The sequence below is a fragment of the Sinocyclocheilus rhinocerous genome, unplaced genomic scaffold, assembly GCF_001515625.1.
Source record: "Sinocyclocheilus rhinocerous isolate Xijiao unplaced genomic scaffold, SAMN03320098_v1.1 scaffold64, whole genome shotgun sequence".
In the NCBI taxonomy this organism is placed as follows: Eukaryota; Metazoa; Chordata; class Actinopteri; order Cypriniformes; family Cyprinidae; genus Sinocyclocheilus; species Sinocyclocheilus rhinocerous.
The window spans coordinates 943,460-961,257 of NW_015659929.1; the positions used below are offsets into that span (position 1 = coordinate 943,460).

At 35.4% G+C, this 17,798-nt stretch overlaps 8 protein-coding genes across 14 annotated transcripts in view; all 8 read left to right on the forward strand.

Moving 5' to 3' along the window:
* LOC107724470 (shugoshin-like 2) overlaps positions 1–916 on the forward strand; it is a 7,263-nt gene extending 6,347 nt beyond the window's left edge. The window contains exons 7-8 of one of the 2 annotated variants that reach the window (XM_016533430.1): positions 539–647; positions 791–916. In XM_016533430.1, coding sequence (XP_016388916.1) covers positions 539–647; positions 791–881 — 200 coding nt within the window. In that variant the 3' untranslated portion in view covers positions 882–916. The remainder of the gene's footprint in view (positions 1–538; positions 648–790) is intronic. The other variant, XM_016533431.1, reaches the window with a different exon arrangement.
* Positions 917–2,127: 1,211 nt separating this feature from the next.
* c9h2orf80 (chromosome 9 C2orf80 homolog) lies at positions 2,128–3,783 on the forward strand. The gene is made up of 7 exons (XM_016533413.1): positions 2,128–2,189; positions 2,361–2,443; positions 2,536–2,626; positions 2,702–2,779; positions 3,240–3,327; positions 3,449–3,555; positions 3,708–3,783. Exons 1-7 carry the CDS (start codon positions 2,175–2,177, stop codon positions 3,774–3,776), a joined length of 531 nt encoding a protein of 176 aa, XP_016388899.1. The 5' UTR covers positions 2,128–2,174; the 3' UTR covers positions 3,777–3,783.
* Positions 3,784–4,582: 799 nt separating this feature from the next.
* Positions 4,583–5,667, forward strand: LOC107724482 (gamma-crystallin M2-like). Its single transcript, XM_016533446.1, has 3 exons — positions 4,583–4,686; positions 4,884–5,126; positions 5,327–5,667. The coding sequence occupies exons 1-3, from the start codon at positions 4,678–4,680 to the stop codon at positions 5,600–5,602; spliced, it is 528 nt and encodes a 175-aa protein (XP_016388932.1). The 5' UTR covers positions 4,583–4,677; the 3' UTR covers positions 5,603–5,667.
* Positions 5,668–6,477: 810 nt separating this feature from the next.
* On the forward strand, positions 6,478–7,336 carry LOC107724483 (beta-crystallin S-1-like). The gene is made up of 3 exons (XM_016533448.1): positions 6,478–6,561; positions 6,643–6,885; positions 6,991–7,336. Exons 1-3 carry the CDS (start codon positions 6,553–6,555, stop codon positions 7,261–7,263), a joined length of 525 nt encoding a protein of 174 aa, XP_016388934.1. The 5' UTR covers positions 6,478–6,552; the 3' UTR covers positions 7,264–7,336.
* A 1,403-nt stretch (positions 7,337–8,739) lies between these two features.
* LOC107724481 (beta-crystallin S-1-like) lies at positions 8,740–9,619 on the forward strand. Of its 3 annotated transcripts, none has more exons than XM_016533445.1 (3): positions 8,740–8,782; positions 8,903–9,151; positions 9,312–9,619. In XM_016533445.1, the coding sequence occupies exons 2-3, from the start codon at positions 8,969–8,971 to the stop codon at positions 9,585–9,587; spliced, it is 459 nt and encodes a 152-aa protein (XP_016388931.1). In that variant the 5' UTR covers positions 8,740–8,782; positions 8,903–8,968; the 3' UTR covers positions 9,588–9,619. The 3 variants fall into 3 exon arrangements, with proteins under 3 accessions (XP_016388931.1, XP_016388929.1, XP_016388930.1); XM_016533443.1 differs by having other exon boundaries at positions 8,755–8,769; XM_016533444.1 differs by having other exon boundaries at positions 8,755–8,769; positions 8,903–9,145.
* A 710-nt stretch (positions 9,620–10,329) lies between these two features.
* Positions 10,330–11,311, forward strand: crygm6 (crystallin, gamma M6). The gene is made up of 3 exons (XM_016533442.1): positions 10,330–10,427; positions 10,570–10,812; positions 10,983–11,311. Exons 1-3 carry the CDS (start codon positions 10,413–10,415, stop codon positions 11,256–11,258), a joined length of 534 nt encoding a protein of 177 aa, XP_016388928.1. The 5' UTR covers positions 10,330–10,412; the 3' UTR covers positions 11,259–11,311.
* Positions 11,312–11,725: 414 nt separating this feature from the next.
* On the forward strand, positions 11,726–13,857 carry LOC107724448 (gamma-crystallin M2-like). Of its 4 annotated transcripts, none has more exons than XM_016533385.1 (5): positions 11,726–11,907; positions 12,775–12,869; positions 13,006–13,062; positions 13,199–13,441; positions 13,542–13,857. In XM_016533385.1, exons 3-5 carry the CDS (start codon positions 13,054–13,056, stop codon positions 13,812–13,814), a joined length of 525 nt encoding a protein of 174 aa, XP_016388871.1. In that variant the 5' UTR covers positions 11,726–11,907; positions 12,775–12,869; positions 13,006–13,053; the 3' UTR covers positions 13,815–13,857. The 4 variants fall into 4 exon arrangements, with proteins under 4 accessions (XP_016388871.1, XP_016388872.1, XP_016388873.1 ...); XM_016533386.1 differs by having other exon boundaries at positions 12,775–12,848; positions 13,004–13,062; XM_016533387.1 differs by lacking the exon at positions 12,775–12,869 and having other exon boundaries at positions 13,004–13,062.
* A 1,213-nt stretch (positions 13,858–15,070) lies between these two features.
* On the forward strand, positions 15,071–16,003 carry LOC107724461 (gamma-crystallin M1). The gene is made up of 3 exons (XM_016533403.1): positions 15,071–15,140; positions 15,305–15,556; positions 15,699–16,003. The coding sequence occupies exons 1-3, from the start codon at positions 15,132–15,134 to the stop codon at positions 15,972–15,974; spliced, it is 537 nt and encodes a 178-aa protein (XP_016388889.1). The 5' UTR covers positions 15,071–15,131; the 3' UTR covers positions 15,975–16,003.
* The last annotated feature ends 1,795 nt before the right edge of the window (positions 16,004–17,798 follow it).

A 17,798-nucleotide genomic window follows, 5' to 3' on the forward strand; every position in this document is an offset into this window, starting at 1 on the left:
TAAGTCGCTGGGGTATATTTGTAGCAATAGCCAAAAATATATTGTATGGGTCAAAATTATTGATTTTTATTCCAAAAATCATTAGGATATTAAGTAAAGATCATGTTCCATGAAGATATTTTGTAAATTTCCTACCGTAAATATATCAAAACTTCAAAAAAACGTTTTGATTAGTAATATGCATTGCTAAGAACTTAATTTGGACAACTTTAAAGGCGATTTTCTCAATATTTAGATTTTTTTGCACCCTCAGATTCCAGATTTTCAAATAGTTGTATCTCGTGACCAAATATTGCCCTATCCTAACAAACCATACATCAATGGAAAGCTTATTCATTCAGCGTTCAGATGTTGTATAAATCTCAATTTCGGAAAAATTAACACTTAAGACTGGTTTTGTGGTCCAGGGTCACATATTAGTACGCATTTAATACAGATGAATTTGAGACTGTTTCATTTTTATTTTTCCCTTTTTTGCATTTCACATATGTCTTATATTTGTTTGTATCTTATATATTTATTTTCATTCTGCGAACAGAAGAAGGCAGGGTTATGAAGAGTCTAACAAATACAGGGCATAACTCTGATTGCGGGAGAACACGGAGAAGAGCAGCACCAGTCTCCTACAAAGAACCAGCCCTCAACTGGTGAGTTACACTTGAATGATATAACACAATCTAATGTAATGCAATGAAATATAATGTATTTCTGTCTTAATACAGATTTTTTTTTTTATGATTTCGGATAATTTTTTATTGATTCATTTGTTGTTGTTGTTGTTTTTCAACAGCAAGATGAGGCGTGGGGACAAATACTCTGATACAAAATTCTTAAACTCTCCAGTGTTCAAAGACAAAAAGAAGAAGAAGAAACGAGTTTAGGAGTGATTTTCCCATTTGTTGATTTCAGACTTTCCTTTGGTTTTTCATTTTATTTTATTTTGTCTTTTTTATGTAATGCAAATGTTTAAGATGGATTTTAAAGTAATCACAATGTGATTTAAAGTAAATCACAGCTGTTAACTTGCCTTCAGATCTCAGCTCAGTTTCATTCTTATGTATATATAGGAAATATTGTTTAAATTTTAGATTATTTTATTGGTTAATAAAGAGAACCTGCTCTATTAAGATGCTCTATTCTATTTTATTGTTAATTCTGCTTTCCATCCCTCTGTTGCATTCATACTGGTCATATGGAAGTCAGCTGTGTTCATTTCCTCATCTCTTTCCTATCAAGATATATGTAGGAAAGTTGAGTCTGTGTGTTATGTAACCAGGCACTGGCCAACAGTGTTAAAGTGATTGAAGGACTGAATGAATAATTTAGAGGACTGTTCACCTGAGACGACTACAATTCTGAGACAGAGTAGGAGTGTCTGTTTAACTGGTTTATATTGTATGAGAGCAGACTAAAACTGCTGATATATAGTTATCTTATTGTGCTGTCAGGAAGTGTTGGTATCTGAGTTTTAGGTAAGTTTCAATGAGCTTTCTTTCAATGTGTTTTCAAGAAAATGATTACTTTCTATTTGTTGAGGTGATCTATTTGTTTTAAGCAAATGCATTGAATTCAAATGTTATGGGCTTATAGTCACAGACTGTTTTTTATTGAATAAATTTTTTTTAGAGCATCCCAACCTGTAATTTCTTCCAAATGTTAATCTCATCAGATGCTTTTGGTAACCTAACACTTGTGTGTTAGATATCCTGTCAAATGTTCATCTCACTTTTCCTGTTCGTATAGGAAGTCAAAATATAGTTTGAAGTTTGCTTCCTGTGTTTAGTGTTGCCCCTGGCAGAGGATTAACTACTAGGTAAAGTTATACTCGTGGTGCTTTTTTTTTTTAACTTGTAAGGTTTCTTTTTCCTAATGTTGCTGTTTTAATGGGATTTCTGCTATTTCCTGACTAAATCTTGAAATAAAGAAGTATAGAATTAAGTATTTCAAGTGTCTGAAAAATGGAGGTCAAGCGAGTGAAGAGAGATGTTAAAACTTTGCTGTAAGTAACATGAAATAAATTCACTGTACTGTATCAGGATAAAGTGATCATAAATTGTTAATTTGTAAGAACACACTTTCAGAACAAAGCTTTTAAAAACTTTTTTAGTGATGAATATATTGGACAGCGACTCAGAGAAACTGGTTTTGATCCGAAGGGAAAAAGCACTTCTACAATGTTAGATGATTTGGTAAGTGATTGATATTAAAATGAAAGTTTAATTTCAAAGGTCAGGTTTGTCTTTGTCTTATTGAGAGAGTATAGATATTAGTTGCTATTGTTTTTGTTTCTTATAATAAAAAATGGAAAAACAAGATTCAAGCTTAGGGCTTGTTCTAAATACATCTGCATATTCATATAGGCCCATTATGACTTGGCTATAAGTGTGGCTTTGTGGTGGCTCAGTAAAGATAATGGGAAGAATGCAGCTGAGAATGACTACATGTGAGTAATTTATATAAATGGTATTTGTGCAATAGATTTATTTTTATGTGCAGTGTTTTGCCTCACATTTGGCAATGATATGTTGTTTGTAGAGGAATTGGCAATTTAAGACATATTAGCCAGTACCCTAATCACCTGGAAAGAGAAGCAATGATCCTTTCTTCCTTTGCTGGAATGCTTCTGGTAAGGATAAGTAACCAGTTTCAACAACATTTGTGTTTTTGTCCACAAGCCATATTATTGTTCTCTCATTTTCAGAACAGCTTACCTATAGAAGACATTCTGTCTCTGTACAATTGCAAACCAGTTGCATCTTACCCTCATAATCATGCTAAGGTATGTTACAGTATTTATTATATTATGTTTGTCACCTGAGTGAACAAATGTCACGCTGGATGAGAATGGGAATTCTATACATCCGGTCTGAAAATGTTGTTTAGTCTGGCACTTTACATTATGCAGTGGTTCTCAACCAAGAGGGACCCATTTGGGAGCCTCTGCAAATTTCTGAAAGATTACATTTTGTTTGTTTAATAATTGAATTGAATTGAAGCAATCTAATTTTAATAAAATGTCAATATATATATATATATATATATATATATATTTGTATATAAATCGCATGCGATATCGTCTTGTATGAAATATTTACATTATATGACCTGACTTTTGAAAATTTTTAATTGCTTTTATATACTCGATTTTTGCTTTTTCTTAAGACAACATAAACATTGTATATATATATATATATATATATTTGTATATATTTTGTGATTTCTGAATTTTTTCTCTACAGGGCAACATTGTTCACCCATTCTCCCTCTCTTATCATCCATTTGCTATGCTCAGTTCATTCAAAGCAGTGGACCACTCAAGAAAACACAGTATGTGCCTTCATAGCAATCAAATCCATTAATTTAATACAGTATTAAAAAGTGATCATTAACAACAGAACAAAATGCTTTCTTTATCCTATTAAAGTATTTAATTTACTCTCTTCATCAGCCCAGGTACTGAAACGCTGGATCAAGGAACACAGTAAACAGGAGGTCTCTCCAGTACCAGAGAAACTGGAGTCCTCCTCCACCTCCTCTTCTAGCTCCTCATTTAGTGTGAGTGTCGGTCAGCTGTTCCTAACATTTTACCACAATCTGTTATGACCCATACAGTAATATAATGTACTGAAAAAGTAAAAAAATTACTGGCATCATGTGCTCCGATTGTGTACTAGAATTTTTGCACCTATATTTTGTGTCGAATACAGGATAGCGAGGACTCCTTAAAAGATGAAACCGCAAACTATGAGGGCTCGCAAGAATCTCTGCAGGACTGAAAACAGCTGTAACAAGCAAATATTCATTTTCATTGTTTATTAAACACATGTAACATTATTTCAGGTTTTTCCTCATTTGTCCTTATTGGTAAAATATTAGTTCTTTCCTGGGACTTTGTTCACTGCCACACTGTGAAAAATCAAAAGTTGAGAAAACTTAAAAGTTTAAGGTTTTTTCTTGTTTTTGTAGGAGATTTTTGAGTTTTCTCAACTTTTTGTTGTATAAATTGAAAACAACAAGTTGAGAAAACTCAATAATCTGCTGAAGCTAGTTGCCTTAAACTTTTTAGTTTTCTCAACTTTTGATTTTTTTTGACATTGCAGGTAATAATAAAGACAGCAGATCAACTGACAAGGTTTAGTTTATAAATACCAATAATACTTTTTACTGACTTTCTTAGTGTTAGTCCAAAGTGTTCATACATAGTGTTATTTTAGAAATAGAAGGTGTAAATAATAATTAATTTGCCCATGCATTTTCATTTGACATGTGAAAGAAGATTCAATGTTTACAGTAATCAATAAAATTCTTGAACTATTACTTTCTGAACTCTGCAACATGTGGTGTGTTACAGACATTTTTGGATGTTGATGCATTCCATGTCATAAGCAATAATTCCATCACATAAAGCATATCATTAGTGTCTGGATCAAAACAGAGGAGGGCAGCTGAGGTCAGTAATTTGCCAGATAGGAATTTTGATTTGATGAATCAGGGCTTTACAATCTATGGATAGGATTAAGAGGTTGGCATCACCATCAGAATGCCAAGTCCCAGTCATTGAAAGGACAAATAAAGTTTGATCCACCATGTTGATGGTGGTTTATAAAGCAGACCTCGTGCCCTAGTTTGTTTGACTGTTTCTCATGTTTAGGACTGTTTCCAGAGGCTCACATCAAAATGAGTAAGGTAAATGAAACCGTCAAAAATGATAACTTCATTATTTTTGCATTTCTTAAGGAAAGTTTAGATTAGCATTTGATTGAACAGTTGCTAATGCTGAAATGCTAATTAGAATTAATGCTACTATGACTATAAACAGAACAACAGACCTGTTACAGTTGTCTGTTTAATTTGCTGTAATCTGTGACATCTCTTGATTTCAGATTGTCTTTTATGAGGAGAGAAACTTCCAAGGTCGCTCCTATGAGTGCGACACAGACTGCCCAGACATGCACCCTCATTTCAGTCGATGCAACTCTATCAGAGTGGAGAGTGGCTGCTGGGTCCTGTATGAAAGACCCAACTACTCTGGTTTCCAGTATGTGCTAACCAGAGGTGAATATCCTGAATACCACCGCTGGATGGGCTACAATGACACCATTCGCTCATGCCGTACATTTTCTTATGTGAGTAGAATGCATGTTTTATTATATTTTATTATTCCATCTTTGTTGTTCACTGTTCTGCCACAGAAAACTCTAGTTCTCAGTATCCATGCTGTGTAAATCTTTTGCATTCTGTGTTGTTGTACACATTTTCTTTGCAGACATTCAAACTCTAAGCCATTTAAACCTTTATTTAAAAAATATTTTGAAATGTTTTGCAGAAAAGTGATGGATCCTACCGCATCCGGATCTATGATCGGCCAGATTTCCAAGGTCAGATGATGGAATTCAGTGATGACTGCAAGTCCATTCATGAAAGTTTCCAGTGCCGCAGCGTTCACTCTTGCAATGTCATGGAGGGCTACTGGACCTTCTATGAGCACCCCAGTTATCGAGGCCGTCAGTATTTCATGCCTCCTGGCGAGTATCGCAAGTTCAGTGACTGGGGTGCCATGTGTGCCACCATTGGCTCCTTCCGCAGGATCACTGATTTTTAGAGTTCACATTATGAAAATAATTGTGTCTTTTCTGGCATTAACTTGTCAATAAAATGTCACAAAGCCAAATGCTTGGCAGTGTATGTATTCATGCTGCAGGTGTGTTGATTACTACAGCTGTCCATGATCAAACATATATAGATTTCAGGCTGTATGGCATCTGTGGGAAGAAGCTTTAATTCCTAAACGATTAGTATTCCCTTATGTTTTCCAGTGTAAATGATTTAAAAATACACTGTAGGCATTACATATCAATATCAATTTATAGCATGTTTTAGACGCCAAAGAAATTATATACAGTATGGACAGTAGGAAGCCACCATAACATTGTAACAAAGGTTTTGATCCCTACAAACTCAACTTTTCTATTGGCAATCACATAGAACTTTTCATTCTGGTAACATATTCAGTCACTGACAAAGCCTTGATGTCTTCTGTTAGGCCTTATTTTAATTAGGTAGCCATCTTACACTGGATAAAGAGTTAGAATAATTGCTGCAATACACTTGTTAGTGAGATAGATCATGGCAATGGGACTTTCGTTGACAAAACTACATACAAATATTTCTTGAATAGATTTCCTCATAAACATCCACTATCGGCTATACTAAAGGCATTTCACAATTTCAAGAACAAAACCTTTCAGTTACAATTAAATGTTCTTATTTAAACATATAAACAGACTTGTGATATGTAATGTTAAAATAAATGCAGACAAATAACACTATTGTTATTCCCAGACCTTTCCAGCAGCTTTTACAGAGGCAATCAAAGTGATTGTTTGGGGTAAAACTGTCCATGTTTGCAATATTCCTGTACAGTTTCTGCTGACATGAGTACACTGCGATTTAAATGACAACACAAACAATAGTACCATTATTTTCTTGGATATATATTTATAGTTCCAGCAGTATTTGGCACATAGGAAAAAGTTCAAAGCCTACACAAACATGGGAAAGGTCTGTACGAATTAGAATAACGAATTAGCCATATATGAATTATTATTGTGCTGCTCTCATTATGTAAAATGTTTCCTCTAGATTAACTTTTACGAGGATAGGAACTTCGGCGGTCGTTATCATGAGTGCATGAGTGACTGTGCTGACCTGCATTCCTACTTCAATCGCTGTCACTCCATCAGAGTGGAAAGCGGTTGCTTCATGGTCTACGACCGAACCAATTTCATGGGACGCCAGTATTTTCTGAGAAGGGGAGAGTACCCTGATTACATGCGTACGATGGGAATGAATGATTGCGTCAGATCCTGTCGTATGATCCCAGTGGTAAAGACTGAAGTTAATTGTTATCTGAATTATAAATGTTCTTGTTTTAACATATTGAAATTAAATACTCAGCCTTAACTTCCTGTTTTTTTTGGTACCCATTAGCATGGTGGGCCCTTCAGAATGAGGCTCTATGAGCGCCAGGACATGGGTGGCAGGATGATGGAGCTTGAGGACGACTGCCCCAACCTCACGGATCGCTTCAACATGTCCGACTTCCATTCCTGCCATGTGATGGATGGTCACTGGCTTGGTTATGAGCAGCCCAACTACACAGGCAGGCATTTCTACCTGAGGCCTGGCGAGTACAGGAAGTACAGTGACTGGGGCGGCATGAGTTCGAGGATAGGCTCCATCAGACGAATCATGGATCTCTAATGAAAGGAGTCCTTGTGAAATGTCTGCTGTATGCCCTTTTTCACACACTAAATAAAATGGTGTCTGTGCTCAAGTGTCTTGAGTTTTGTTCTTGCACCCTCTACCTGGAGGAGTCCCTGCCTGATGACGACTCATGCTATAGGCTGCCAGACTGCTTGACACTGTTCGGAGAACTGAATAAAACTGTAGAGACGTTTTCCTCCATGAGACAGGTTTCAAGCGTTCTATCTGCTTGTGCTGTATATTAATGCTAACTCATGGTAAATAACTAATGATAAACAGATGAAGTGTAGAAAACTTGCTTAAAAATAATATGGCTTATGTCTAATACAATGTTTATATAGATAAACATTAAAAAGTAGGACTGTTATAACCATGTAAATATGGGGTTCAACTTAGACAAAGTTTGGTTCAGGTAAACCCTGTTGTAAGTGAATAATAAATTGCTATGGATTAAAGAGTAATAAAACATATTTATTAGAGTGTAAAGTATATACAGAATATATTAAATATATTATATAGTCAAAATACAGTTTATATATATATATATATATATATATATGTGTGTGTGTGTGTGTGTGTGTGTGTGCATATCATGTAATATAATGTATCCAAAAGAAATAATACCATAAATATTAATTAAATTAAATAATCAATAACGTGAATTAATTAATAAATACATGCATACATTTAAATGCATACACTTACATTTAACATATTAATAATTTCTATAAATAATTTTTAAGTAATCATTTCATATTAATATGTTTTTTAATCATTTCCACACAACTGGCTATTGTAAATTCACATATTTAAGTTAATATCACATGACAAGTCTTACATGGAACTTACAAGCAATTTATCATGACTTATTGGATATTGGGTATTGATATTGATTTTATATGACAGAAAATAATGATTTTCTGCGTTTCATCTATTCATTATGTGATCACAGCCTAATTTTTTTTTTCTTTTTTGTTTTTACTGCATTTATTCACAAAATGGCAGTACTGACAATATTTTTAACAAAAGAATTATAACAAAACTTTTAAAAACCAAATGGCAAAAAAGCATTTTTTGTGTGTGTAATTATAATATGAATGACACATACAGTGTCGACACTTCGTGTGTGTATATATTGTAATGACTTTGATTACTTAATTTTAACTGTAGGGAATTAATTATTATTAATTCATTCAGGTTTTGAGAGGACTCGGATCTGAATATCCCAAGTCCACCTGATTAAACCGATTTCAAATTTGTTGTGTTACACTTTAAATCAAGGGTCGTCCAGCGAGCCGTGATTTCAGTATATTTAAACAAACTGACTATGTATCTGTATTTTCCCCCTGGCCACGGGTTAACACAATTATGATAATTTGTAAGCTCTTAAAAGAGAGGTAACGTTGATCTTGGCAAAGTTTTAACCTTGAAATTATATGACACTATATATATACCATAGCGCGTCACACTCACATGGCACAACTGCTGTCGAAAATGGGGAAGGTAAATCAATACTGTAAGGAAAGTGAGAAAGTCATACAAAAATATAGTTTACCTTATATTCAAGATATTTACACTGGTTTTCCTGTAAACTGTGCATGCATATGGACTGTCTTCTCTCTCTTTTTTTTAACAGATAATTTTCTATGAAAACAAGAATTTTGAGGGTCATCAGTATGAATGCAGTGGTGATTGTGCAGATATGCTCTGCTATCTTGGCTGCTGTAACTCCATCATGGTGGAGAGTGGATGCTTCATGATCTATGAACAACCACATTACAAAGGCCAGCAATTCTTGGTCCGTAAAGGAAAGTACCCAGACTTTGAAAGCTGGTTGGGCAAAAATGACTGCGTCTGCTCCTGCCGTGAAATTCCCATGGCCATGGTGATTATACTATATGCTTGAGTGAGCTACATTGGAAGTAATGATAAAGTTAACTTTTTTATCACTCTAAACATTCTTTTAAATGTCAGGAATGAGTGAAAAATGAGATAGTATTAAGATAGTAGTTGATTTAGACATGTTTTGTTCTTCTCTCTACCAGACACAGGGATCTTCTCATGAGGTGAAACTGTTTGAGAGAATGGAGTGTGGAGGTCAAATGATGGCTCTAGTGGAGGACTGTCCAAATGTCATGGACATGTTCCAAACAAACCACATATTCTCCTGCAAGGTGATTGGTGGAAACTGGCTCTTCTTTGAACAGTCCAACTACAAAGGCAGGATGTACCTCATGAGGCCTGGAGAATACACAAGATTCACTGAATGGGGAGGCTTGAGTGCCCATGTGGGTTCCATCAAACGAATCATCAATAACTAGAATTAACATTCATGCAGGCTGCTTAGCAGGTTTTTTTTATGTTTGTTTATTTTTTAATGTAATAAACACTGTTGTTAACACACACACACACACACACACACCAAACTTAAAATTATTTGCTTCTATTACTTAACATAGGTCTGCCATGTTAAGCAACACAGGCAATCATGTTGAATAACAACTTACAGTATGTAGCCTTTATGCTTCAAATGCTCTTATATGTTACCTCAGAAATAAATGTTTATACATTTTAAATCTATATATTTGCTTATTTTTGACTCATAGAATGTTTTATGTAACATTTGACAGTATATTATTCATAATGTAACTGTGTTTCTATACTTACAGCAGACTAATTAAATACTACTGCTTATAAATGAGCACAATGTTTTCTTTTTTATTTCATGTTCCACTTTCATGTTAGTTTATTGGTATTTTCAGTTTGGTCATTATATAAGATGAATCATATAATAATATTGCAGCTTTATCCAGACTTAAATGAACCATCCATTACTCAACTGATTCAGTATAAGACCTGTTGCTTTTACATTGATTTATTGTGCTGATTGCAGTCAGACTGAAGCTTCTGCAAGCAGGACGGGGCATTTAGATGAATATGGAAAAACTGCACCAGGGCCAAGCCAAACATAATCAGATTGTTTCATTGCCCCCCCTGATTCTAGCCCCTATTACTTTCTCCCTGGGCGAGATTTATTTGAATGACAATACTTTATGCTGTGCAATCACAGAGCAGCTTCTAGGTTTTATAAAAGACTGTGATAAACTGAATGCCAGTGTCGAGCATTAGCTCTGCTAGATGCCAACATGACTATCGGAAAGGTAAGATGGCATCTCTCACTCTCATAGACTAATAGACTTATAATGGTTTTCAACTCTATAACATGAAGCCACTTTACAGCTGCAAGTTCACATTATTTCATATATTGTATAGTAGATTTATTATACCATTTATCTTTAACAGATCATCTTCTACGAGGACAGGAACTTTCAGGGCCGATACCATGAGTGCAGCAGTGACTGTGCAGACCTGCACCCCTATTTTACCCAATGCAACTCCATCAGGGTAGAGAGTGGGTGTTTCATGGTGTATGAGCACCCAAATTATATGGGACAGCAGTACTTCCTGCGGAAGGGCGAGTATTCTGACTGTCAGCGCATGATTGGCTTCAGTAACTGTATCAGATCATGCCGGATGATCCCCATGGTAAGTGATTTATGGGAATTAGCAAATAAACATTGTTAAAAAAACAGCCATGCACTAGTTCATCAGATCAAAGAAATAGAATGCTTTAGACTTCAGAAACACACTTTTGATATTCTTTGAAATAATAAATGTGTTGATTAAATATATCCCAAATCCATGTTTTCTTGCAGTATGCTGGTAACTACAGAATGAGGCTATATGACCGGGCTGATATGGGAGGTCAGATGGTAGAAGTCACGGAAGACTGCCCTAACATCATGGACCGCTTCCATACATCTGACATCCACTCCTGTCACGTGATGGACGGTCACTGGCTTCTGTATGAGCAGCCCAACTACAGGGGACGAATGTACTACCTTGGACCAGGTGAATACAAGAAGTACAGCGACTGGGGAGGAACGGCCCCAAGAATCGGGTCCCTCAGGAGAATAACCTCTTTCAACTAGACAACATAAATTGTGCAACAACATATGCACTAAATAAAATCTCTTGACTGAAACTTTTGCTTGTCTGGTTATTAATTCTATTCTAATGTTTTTATGTGAAATTAATAACAGAAAGTCGGGTTATTATTTTTGTTCTAGTGTTTTCGTGTGAAATTAATAACAGAAAAAGTCTATTTATTATTAGAATAAAGAACTATTTGTTCCACATTTAATTGACCTATCAGTGACATTTTCTATTGCAAATCTGGTTACCAGACTGGAAAACATTCATTGGTAAAGCAAAACTGAGAGCGAACTGTCTCTCACACAGTTTATGCTTTTGGCTAAACAATGCAGGGCTCAATCTGGATTAACTGCCCTCATTGTAGTTAAATCTCTCTCTACCATGACTGTCAAAAACAAAAGCAGCCCCGCTATTTAAAGGCACATTGACCTCAGAGAAATTAGAGGATGTTTTTAATCCACATGCATGTTTTAGTCGTACAAAGTGACAATCCAATACCAAATTACAAGAAAAAGTGAAAATACAAGCTATAAATTATAGCTCCTAAACACATATTCAGTGATGGACACGCAACTTCATAATTTGAAGACGACTGAATAAGAAGACAAAATCGATCTTAGGTCATTTGGATTTATAGTTAAGTAAGTAATTATGTTGTGGTATTAATTGGATGGATACAGGTACATTTCTGATCTTTTGTCATGGCTGTTGTTTCTTTGCTAATGGAACTTGATAGATGACTCTAGTTTAGTAGTACTTTCAGATAGTGTTCTACTTAATCTGTATTCACCCATGTATGGCTTTGCGATGAAGTGGTCATTTTTCTTCCTAAAATACAAATTTTTTTAAGATAAAAAAAAAAACTATTTGCACACACAGAGTCATATAATGCTTCATGGTATCACAAAAACATTAAATTAAATACTGCTTGCTTGCTTTTTTGGTGTATCTGCAGTAAGAGGCCTTCTTATAAAAGATGGTTGTATTGTCTTTTATTATTTTCCATTTTAAACGTTTTACTGTAGTATTTTTGCCACTTTAAATATTAAGGCTATTTATATCTACACACACAAGACATTTACAAAAAGCATATAAATAATATGTATGTCCATGTTAAAGAAACATTTTGGACAAACTTGCTGTACAGTGAAAACTTCTGCTTTTGCTGATAAACAACATTTTTTTCTTTTCTTTTACATGCAACAAAATAGCAAAAACTGTATGTGGGCCTTTTACTGGGTCTTTAGCTTGTTGCTTTTACAAACAAATATCTATGGTTTTTAGAGCATGAAGCACATCAAAGGTTGACATTTGAATATCAGAGACAATGTTCAAGTAACATCCCCAAAACACAGCTGACTTAACTCTGAAATGATGAATAGGACTTTTCTCTTTAAATTATCTTTTTCATATGTAAGAATTTATTGGAAAATTCAGTTCAGTTGACAATACTGTTGAGTATGGAATCTCAGTAACTGCTCCCTCTGTTGAACAACTTCTTTAATGCAAAAGGGATGTTCCATATTGTTCTGTGTGCATTGTGCTGTGAATGTGTGGGTGCCGTACCAGTTCTTTCCCTGGACCATGTAAGAGAAAACACCAAACATGTAATTATATATCCTTTTTCAAGTAAAATCCATATTTTTGAACCCAATATTGTGCTCTAACAAAAAGGTAAACATGTGCCAGTACTCTGACATATTCCTGTATTCATTTGAATAACAATACTTTGTTTGTCAAGAGGCAGTATAAAAAGCTTGGGAAGCATATGGAATCTCTCCAACGGAGACCATGGGCAAGGTAGGATTTTTGGCACCACTTTCATGACATTTACATTGAATTGCACCTCCCCTATGTATGCTAAACTTTGACGCTGATGGATTATTCTCCTAATCTCTGCACTAAAACAAAGTGTTGATTTTGTTGGCTTTTTCAGATTGTTTTTTACGAGGACAAACATTTTCAAGGTCGTAGTTATGAGTGCAGTAATGACTGCACAGACCTGCACACTTACTTTAGTCGCTGCAACTCCATCAGAGTAGAGAGTGGCTGTTTCATGATCTATGAACGTCCAAATTATATGGGCCACCAGTATTTTATGAAGCGAGGCGAGTATTCTGACTACCAGAGATGGATGGGCTTCAGTAGCTGGATTCGATCCTGTCGCCTGATTCCAATGGTGAGCTTCACTGAATGTGCTCCTTTTGTGGAGATACTTATATTACGGTTTCTTTGACACCAGTGTACTGAATCATTCATTTGCGTCTTGACGTCAACAGTACAGGGGACCATACAGACTGAGGATCTATGAGAAGGCTGACTACGGAGGTCATATGATAGAATTCACAGATGACTGCCCCTGTGTGTCTGATCGTTTCCACCATCGACATGTGTACTCCTGTAATGTGATGAATGGCTACTGGATCTTCTATGAATATCCCAACTACAGAGGGAGGCAGTACTTCCTGAAACCTGGGGAATACAGGAGATACCGAGACTGGTGTGCTACCTGTGCCATTGTGGGCTCCTTCAGACGAGTCACTGATTATTAGCCATTCTGCTTGCACTTATTTATATGAACTGTTCATTTCCTGTTTATAAGATTTTTCACTTCTTGTGCCTGGACATTAAAAAACAAACAAAGAGATAAAAATAAAACGATATTTGTAATAATAAAGTACTCCAATTTTACTGAATTCTCAGCACTAAATCAGTCTCTTATAACAGAATGAATTGGCTTTTTTCACCTTCTCACTTTGATTTTTTAAAAACATTTTTACACATTTACAAATCTTAACAAAAAGCAAAAATAACAATACAAAACTGCATTTATGTCAATATTACGGTGGCCGAGAGAGCTCAACGCACTGCAACTTAAGAAAACATGCAAATTGAAAAAACACGAGCTCTCTCGGCCACCGTACAATATAGCATATAGCAAGACATTGTATAAAATTGTACAGGAAAATATTTACCTGGATAAGCAAAATAGATTACAGGTCTGTGAGATTCTGTTGTCAAACAGATAAAGCATGAAAATGACAAAATATATAATATATCAAATGCTTGCACTAGGTGAAAAAAAAAACCACACAAAATAAACACATTATTATTATTATTATTATTATTGAGGTATATAAATAATGGATAATGCCATTTCAAACATCTCTAACCTTAATTGCTAAATACTGTTTTTCAGATGTCCGATAATAATATTCATTATTTTCATAAAACGTATTATTTTAATAGGACAAAAATAAAATTTTGCATGCTTAATTTAATGCTTATATACCAGGTAAACTGAATTACTCCCTGCAGTAGCAATCATGCTTGTAATGTGCATGTAGGTTTGGAGGAAACAGAAAATAGAATTTTCCAGTGCAACATTTAAATATGTGACAATAAATAAAATGTTTAGCACATTGAAAAATAGCACATGCATAATTACAAGAAACTGCAAATGCAGTTACACATTTCTGAAAATTATTTTATGATTTGGTAGCACACTTGTTGTCTCTAGTTGGAGTCACATGCACCGAAAGTTATACGTTCGAATGAGACATGTTACAGTATACTTTGCATGAATATGTCACTTGTGATATTGAAAGAACATTCGCTCTGGATTTGACTATAGTCTTGCCAATACTGTAAAAGACAATGCACAAACAGCTGCCAGAGATGTATGGATAAAAACTATTGTTTCAGTTTACTGGACCACTTCAGCAGAAGTCATACTGCTTGATCATCAGCTTCTCGCATTTGAATAACAACAAAATGTGGGCCCCTGGTTTTTGTATAAAAACCACCACCAAAGGCCATCAAAGTACAGCAGTGAGCTGAAGCACTGAGATAAACAACACACTACCATCATGGGCAAGGTAATTTGTTTGAAATAAGTATGCTTAATATTTCATAGAAAGCTTTAAGTTCATATTGCATCCAGTTTTTATTTAAAGACTAAAGACAAACATGATTCAATTCAATTCAGTTCTAAAAGGCTTTTTTTTTTTTAAATCACCTGAATTTTCAATCCCACCAACAGGTCATCTTCTACGAGGACAGGAACTTCCAGGGGCGCAGCTATGACTGCATGAGCGACTGCTCTGATATCTCCTCTTACCTGAGCCGCGTTGGTTCAATCAGGGTGGAGAGCGGTTGTTTCATGGTCTATGAGCGCAACAGCTACATGGGGAACCAGTTCTTCCTGAGGAGGGGCGAGAACCATGACATGCAGCGCATGATGAGCATGGGCATGATGTTCGACACTATCAGATCCTGCCGCATGATTCCTCCAGTACGGCTCTCACTTTGTTTACAGTGTTGTGTAGATTTAGTAATGCACACTTTATTTATGATATTATACTATACTATGCATGCATTGCCGAGAAACTGCTAAATAATGATTATATTCGAATAAATCTTTCTTTGTTTTACAGTACAGAGGATCCTTCAGAATGAGGATCTACGAGAGGGACAACTTCGGAGGACAGATGTATGAGTTGATGGATGACTGTGACAATATCATGGAACGTTACCGTATGTCTGACTGCCAGTCCTGTCATGTGATGGATGGCCACTGGCTCATGTATGAGCAGCCCCAGTACAGAGGCAGGATGGTCTACTTTAGACCTGGAGAGTACAGGAGCTTCAGAGATATGGGATACAGCAACATGAGATTCATGAGCATGAGGCGTATCACTGATATGTGTTAAACTGCTACGAATATAGAAGGAAATAAAGAGTTATTTTCAGAACTAAATTTGGTGTCTATAGTTTTATTGGTTTAATTTTTTTTATTTAATATTTTCATTTTTTTGTTAGATTTAATAAAACAATTTTTTTTTTTTTTTTTACATATAGTCTAAATAAGTCACTTAGATTTGTTAGACTAAAAACAGTTTTGCATGAGTGTTTTCCACCCTCTCTCTGATCTTTAAACTTAAACAAGCCATTTTTTGCTTCAGTGCCTTAAAGAGATTCTATACATAACATATTCGCATTTGGAAAAAGAAGAAGTGCTCTTCCTGGGTTTACAGGTTTGCTGCCAGATTTAGTAGGTCCAACCATTTCAGAACACCCATTTTTCAACTTAATTATAATCTTTTCAGACGAGGATGTTTTGAAAACAGTTATAGTACATGCATCTAGCTTGATGTAAAAGATTAAGGTAAATTAGGTGGTGCATTCTTTTTGTGATGTACTCAATGAATTTCTTCTTTCTTTCTTTTTTTTCTTTTTCTTTCTTTTTTTTCTCTGTATACCCTTGGCAAAAGTGCAGTAAATACAGTATTATTTTAACATTATTAAAATGTTAACTATACATGAACTCTGGGCAGATTGATCAACCCCGACTTCAGCGACATGTCATTTGATGTCACTGCATCCAACGAGCATATCAAACTTAAAAACATTACACATTAAGTTTATAAAATACCTTAATTTTTGCATTTTGTCAGCTGTTTTTAAAGCAAACAGCAGCATTTTACGTTAATCTTTTTCTGTTTTAGCCATAATTGACATGAAAACTTGAAATGTTCTCGTTGTGTGATGGCGTGAAGTATGATTGACTAGAATTCATGCTGCGTTCCAACTCGATATTTGAATTTTTCCCACCTCCTACTTGGAAATAACCTCTAGAACACCACTTGAAGTCGGACATCCGACCTGTGAACTCGGGGAAGATTGATCAACCCCGACTTCAGCGTGATGCATCATTTTATGACACTGCTTCCAACGAGCATAGTGTGGAGCTACCTTGTGACAAACTTAAAAACATTACACAAGTTAATAAAATTATACCTTAAAGGGGTCATATGATGCGATTTCAAGTTTTCCTTTCTCTTTGGAGTGTTACAAGCTCTTGGTGCATAAAGAAGATCTGTAAAGTTGCAAAGACTAAAGTCTCAAATCCAAAGAGATATTCTTTATAAAAGTTAAGAGTCAACCACACCTACCTAAAACGCCTCGTTCTAACACGCCCCCACATATCTACGTCAAAATGTGGAAATATTAGCATAATGCCGCCCAAACGTGCACGCAAAGAAAGAAGGCGTGGTTTCAGGAACAGCAGTAGTGTTGATGCAAAAGTGCAAAAGCACTTTATTTGGCCTTCCAGAAGTAGATGCAATTAGGAATCATTGGTAAAGATTTATTTACAACAGAACAGCACAACCCAGATGTTCGAATTTGTGCAACGCATTTTATGGACGACAGTTTTTTGAACCTAGAAGAGTACAAAGCTGGCTGTGCACAAAGGCTATTTCTAAAAAAAAAAAAAAAGGGTCAATTCCGACTTTGCTATGACAATCTGGCGCTTCTGAATCAGCGACTGTAAGTATGTTTTGTTATTAGTTTAAGTATTTGCTATTGACTGTTCAAATGCGGAGTTTTGCGCAGCGCAGAGTAACGGTGTGAGGGGACATCACAGGAGAGTGAACTGCCTGTCAGAAATCATAGCACGTAAGCTGTCTTAACCGTGTTAACCGTGGTGCAAACACATACCAGCTTCATCACTGTGTCTGTCAAGCGACTCTGTT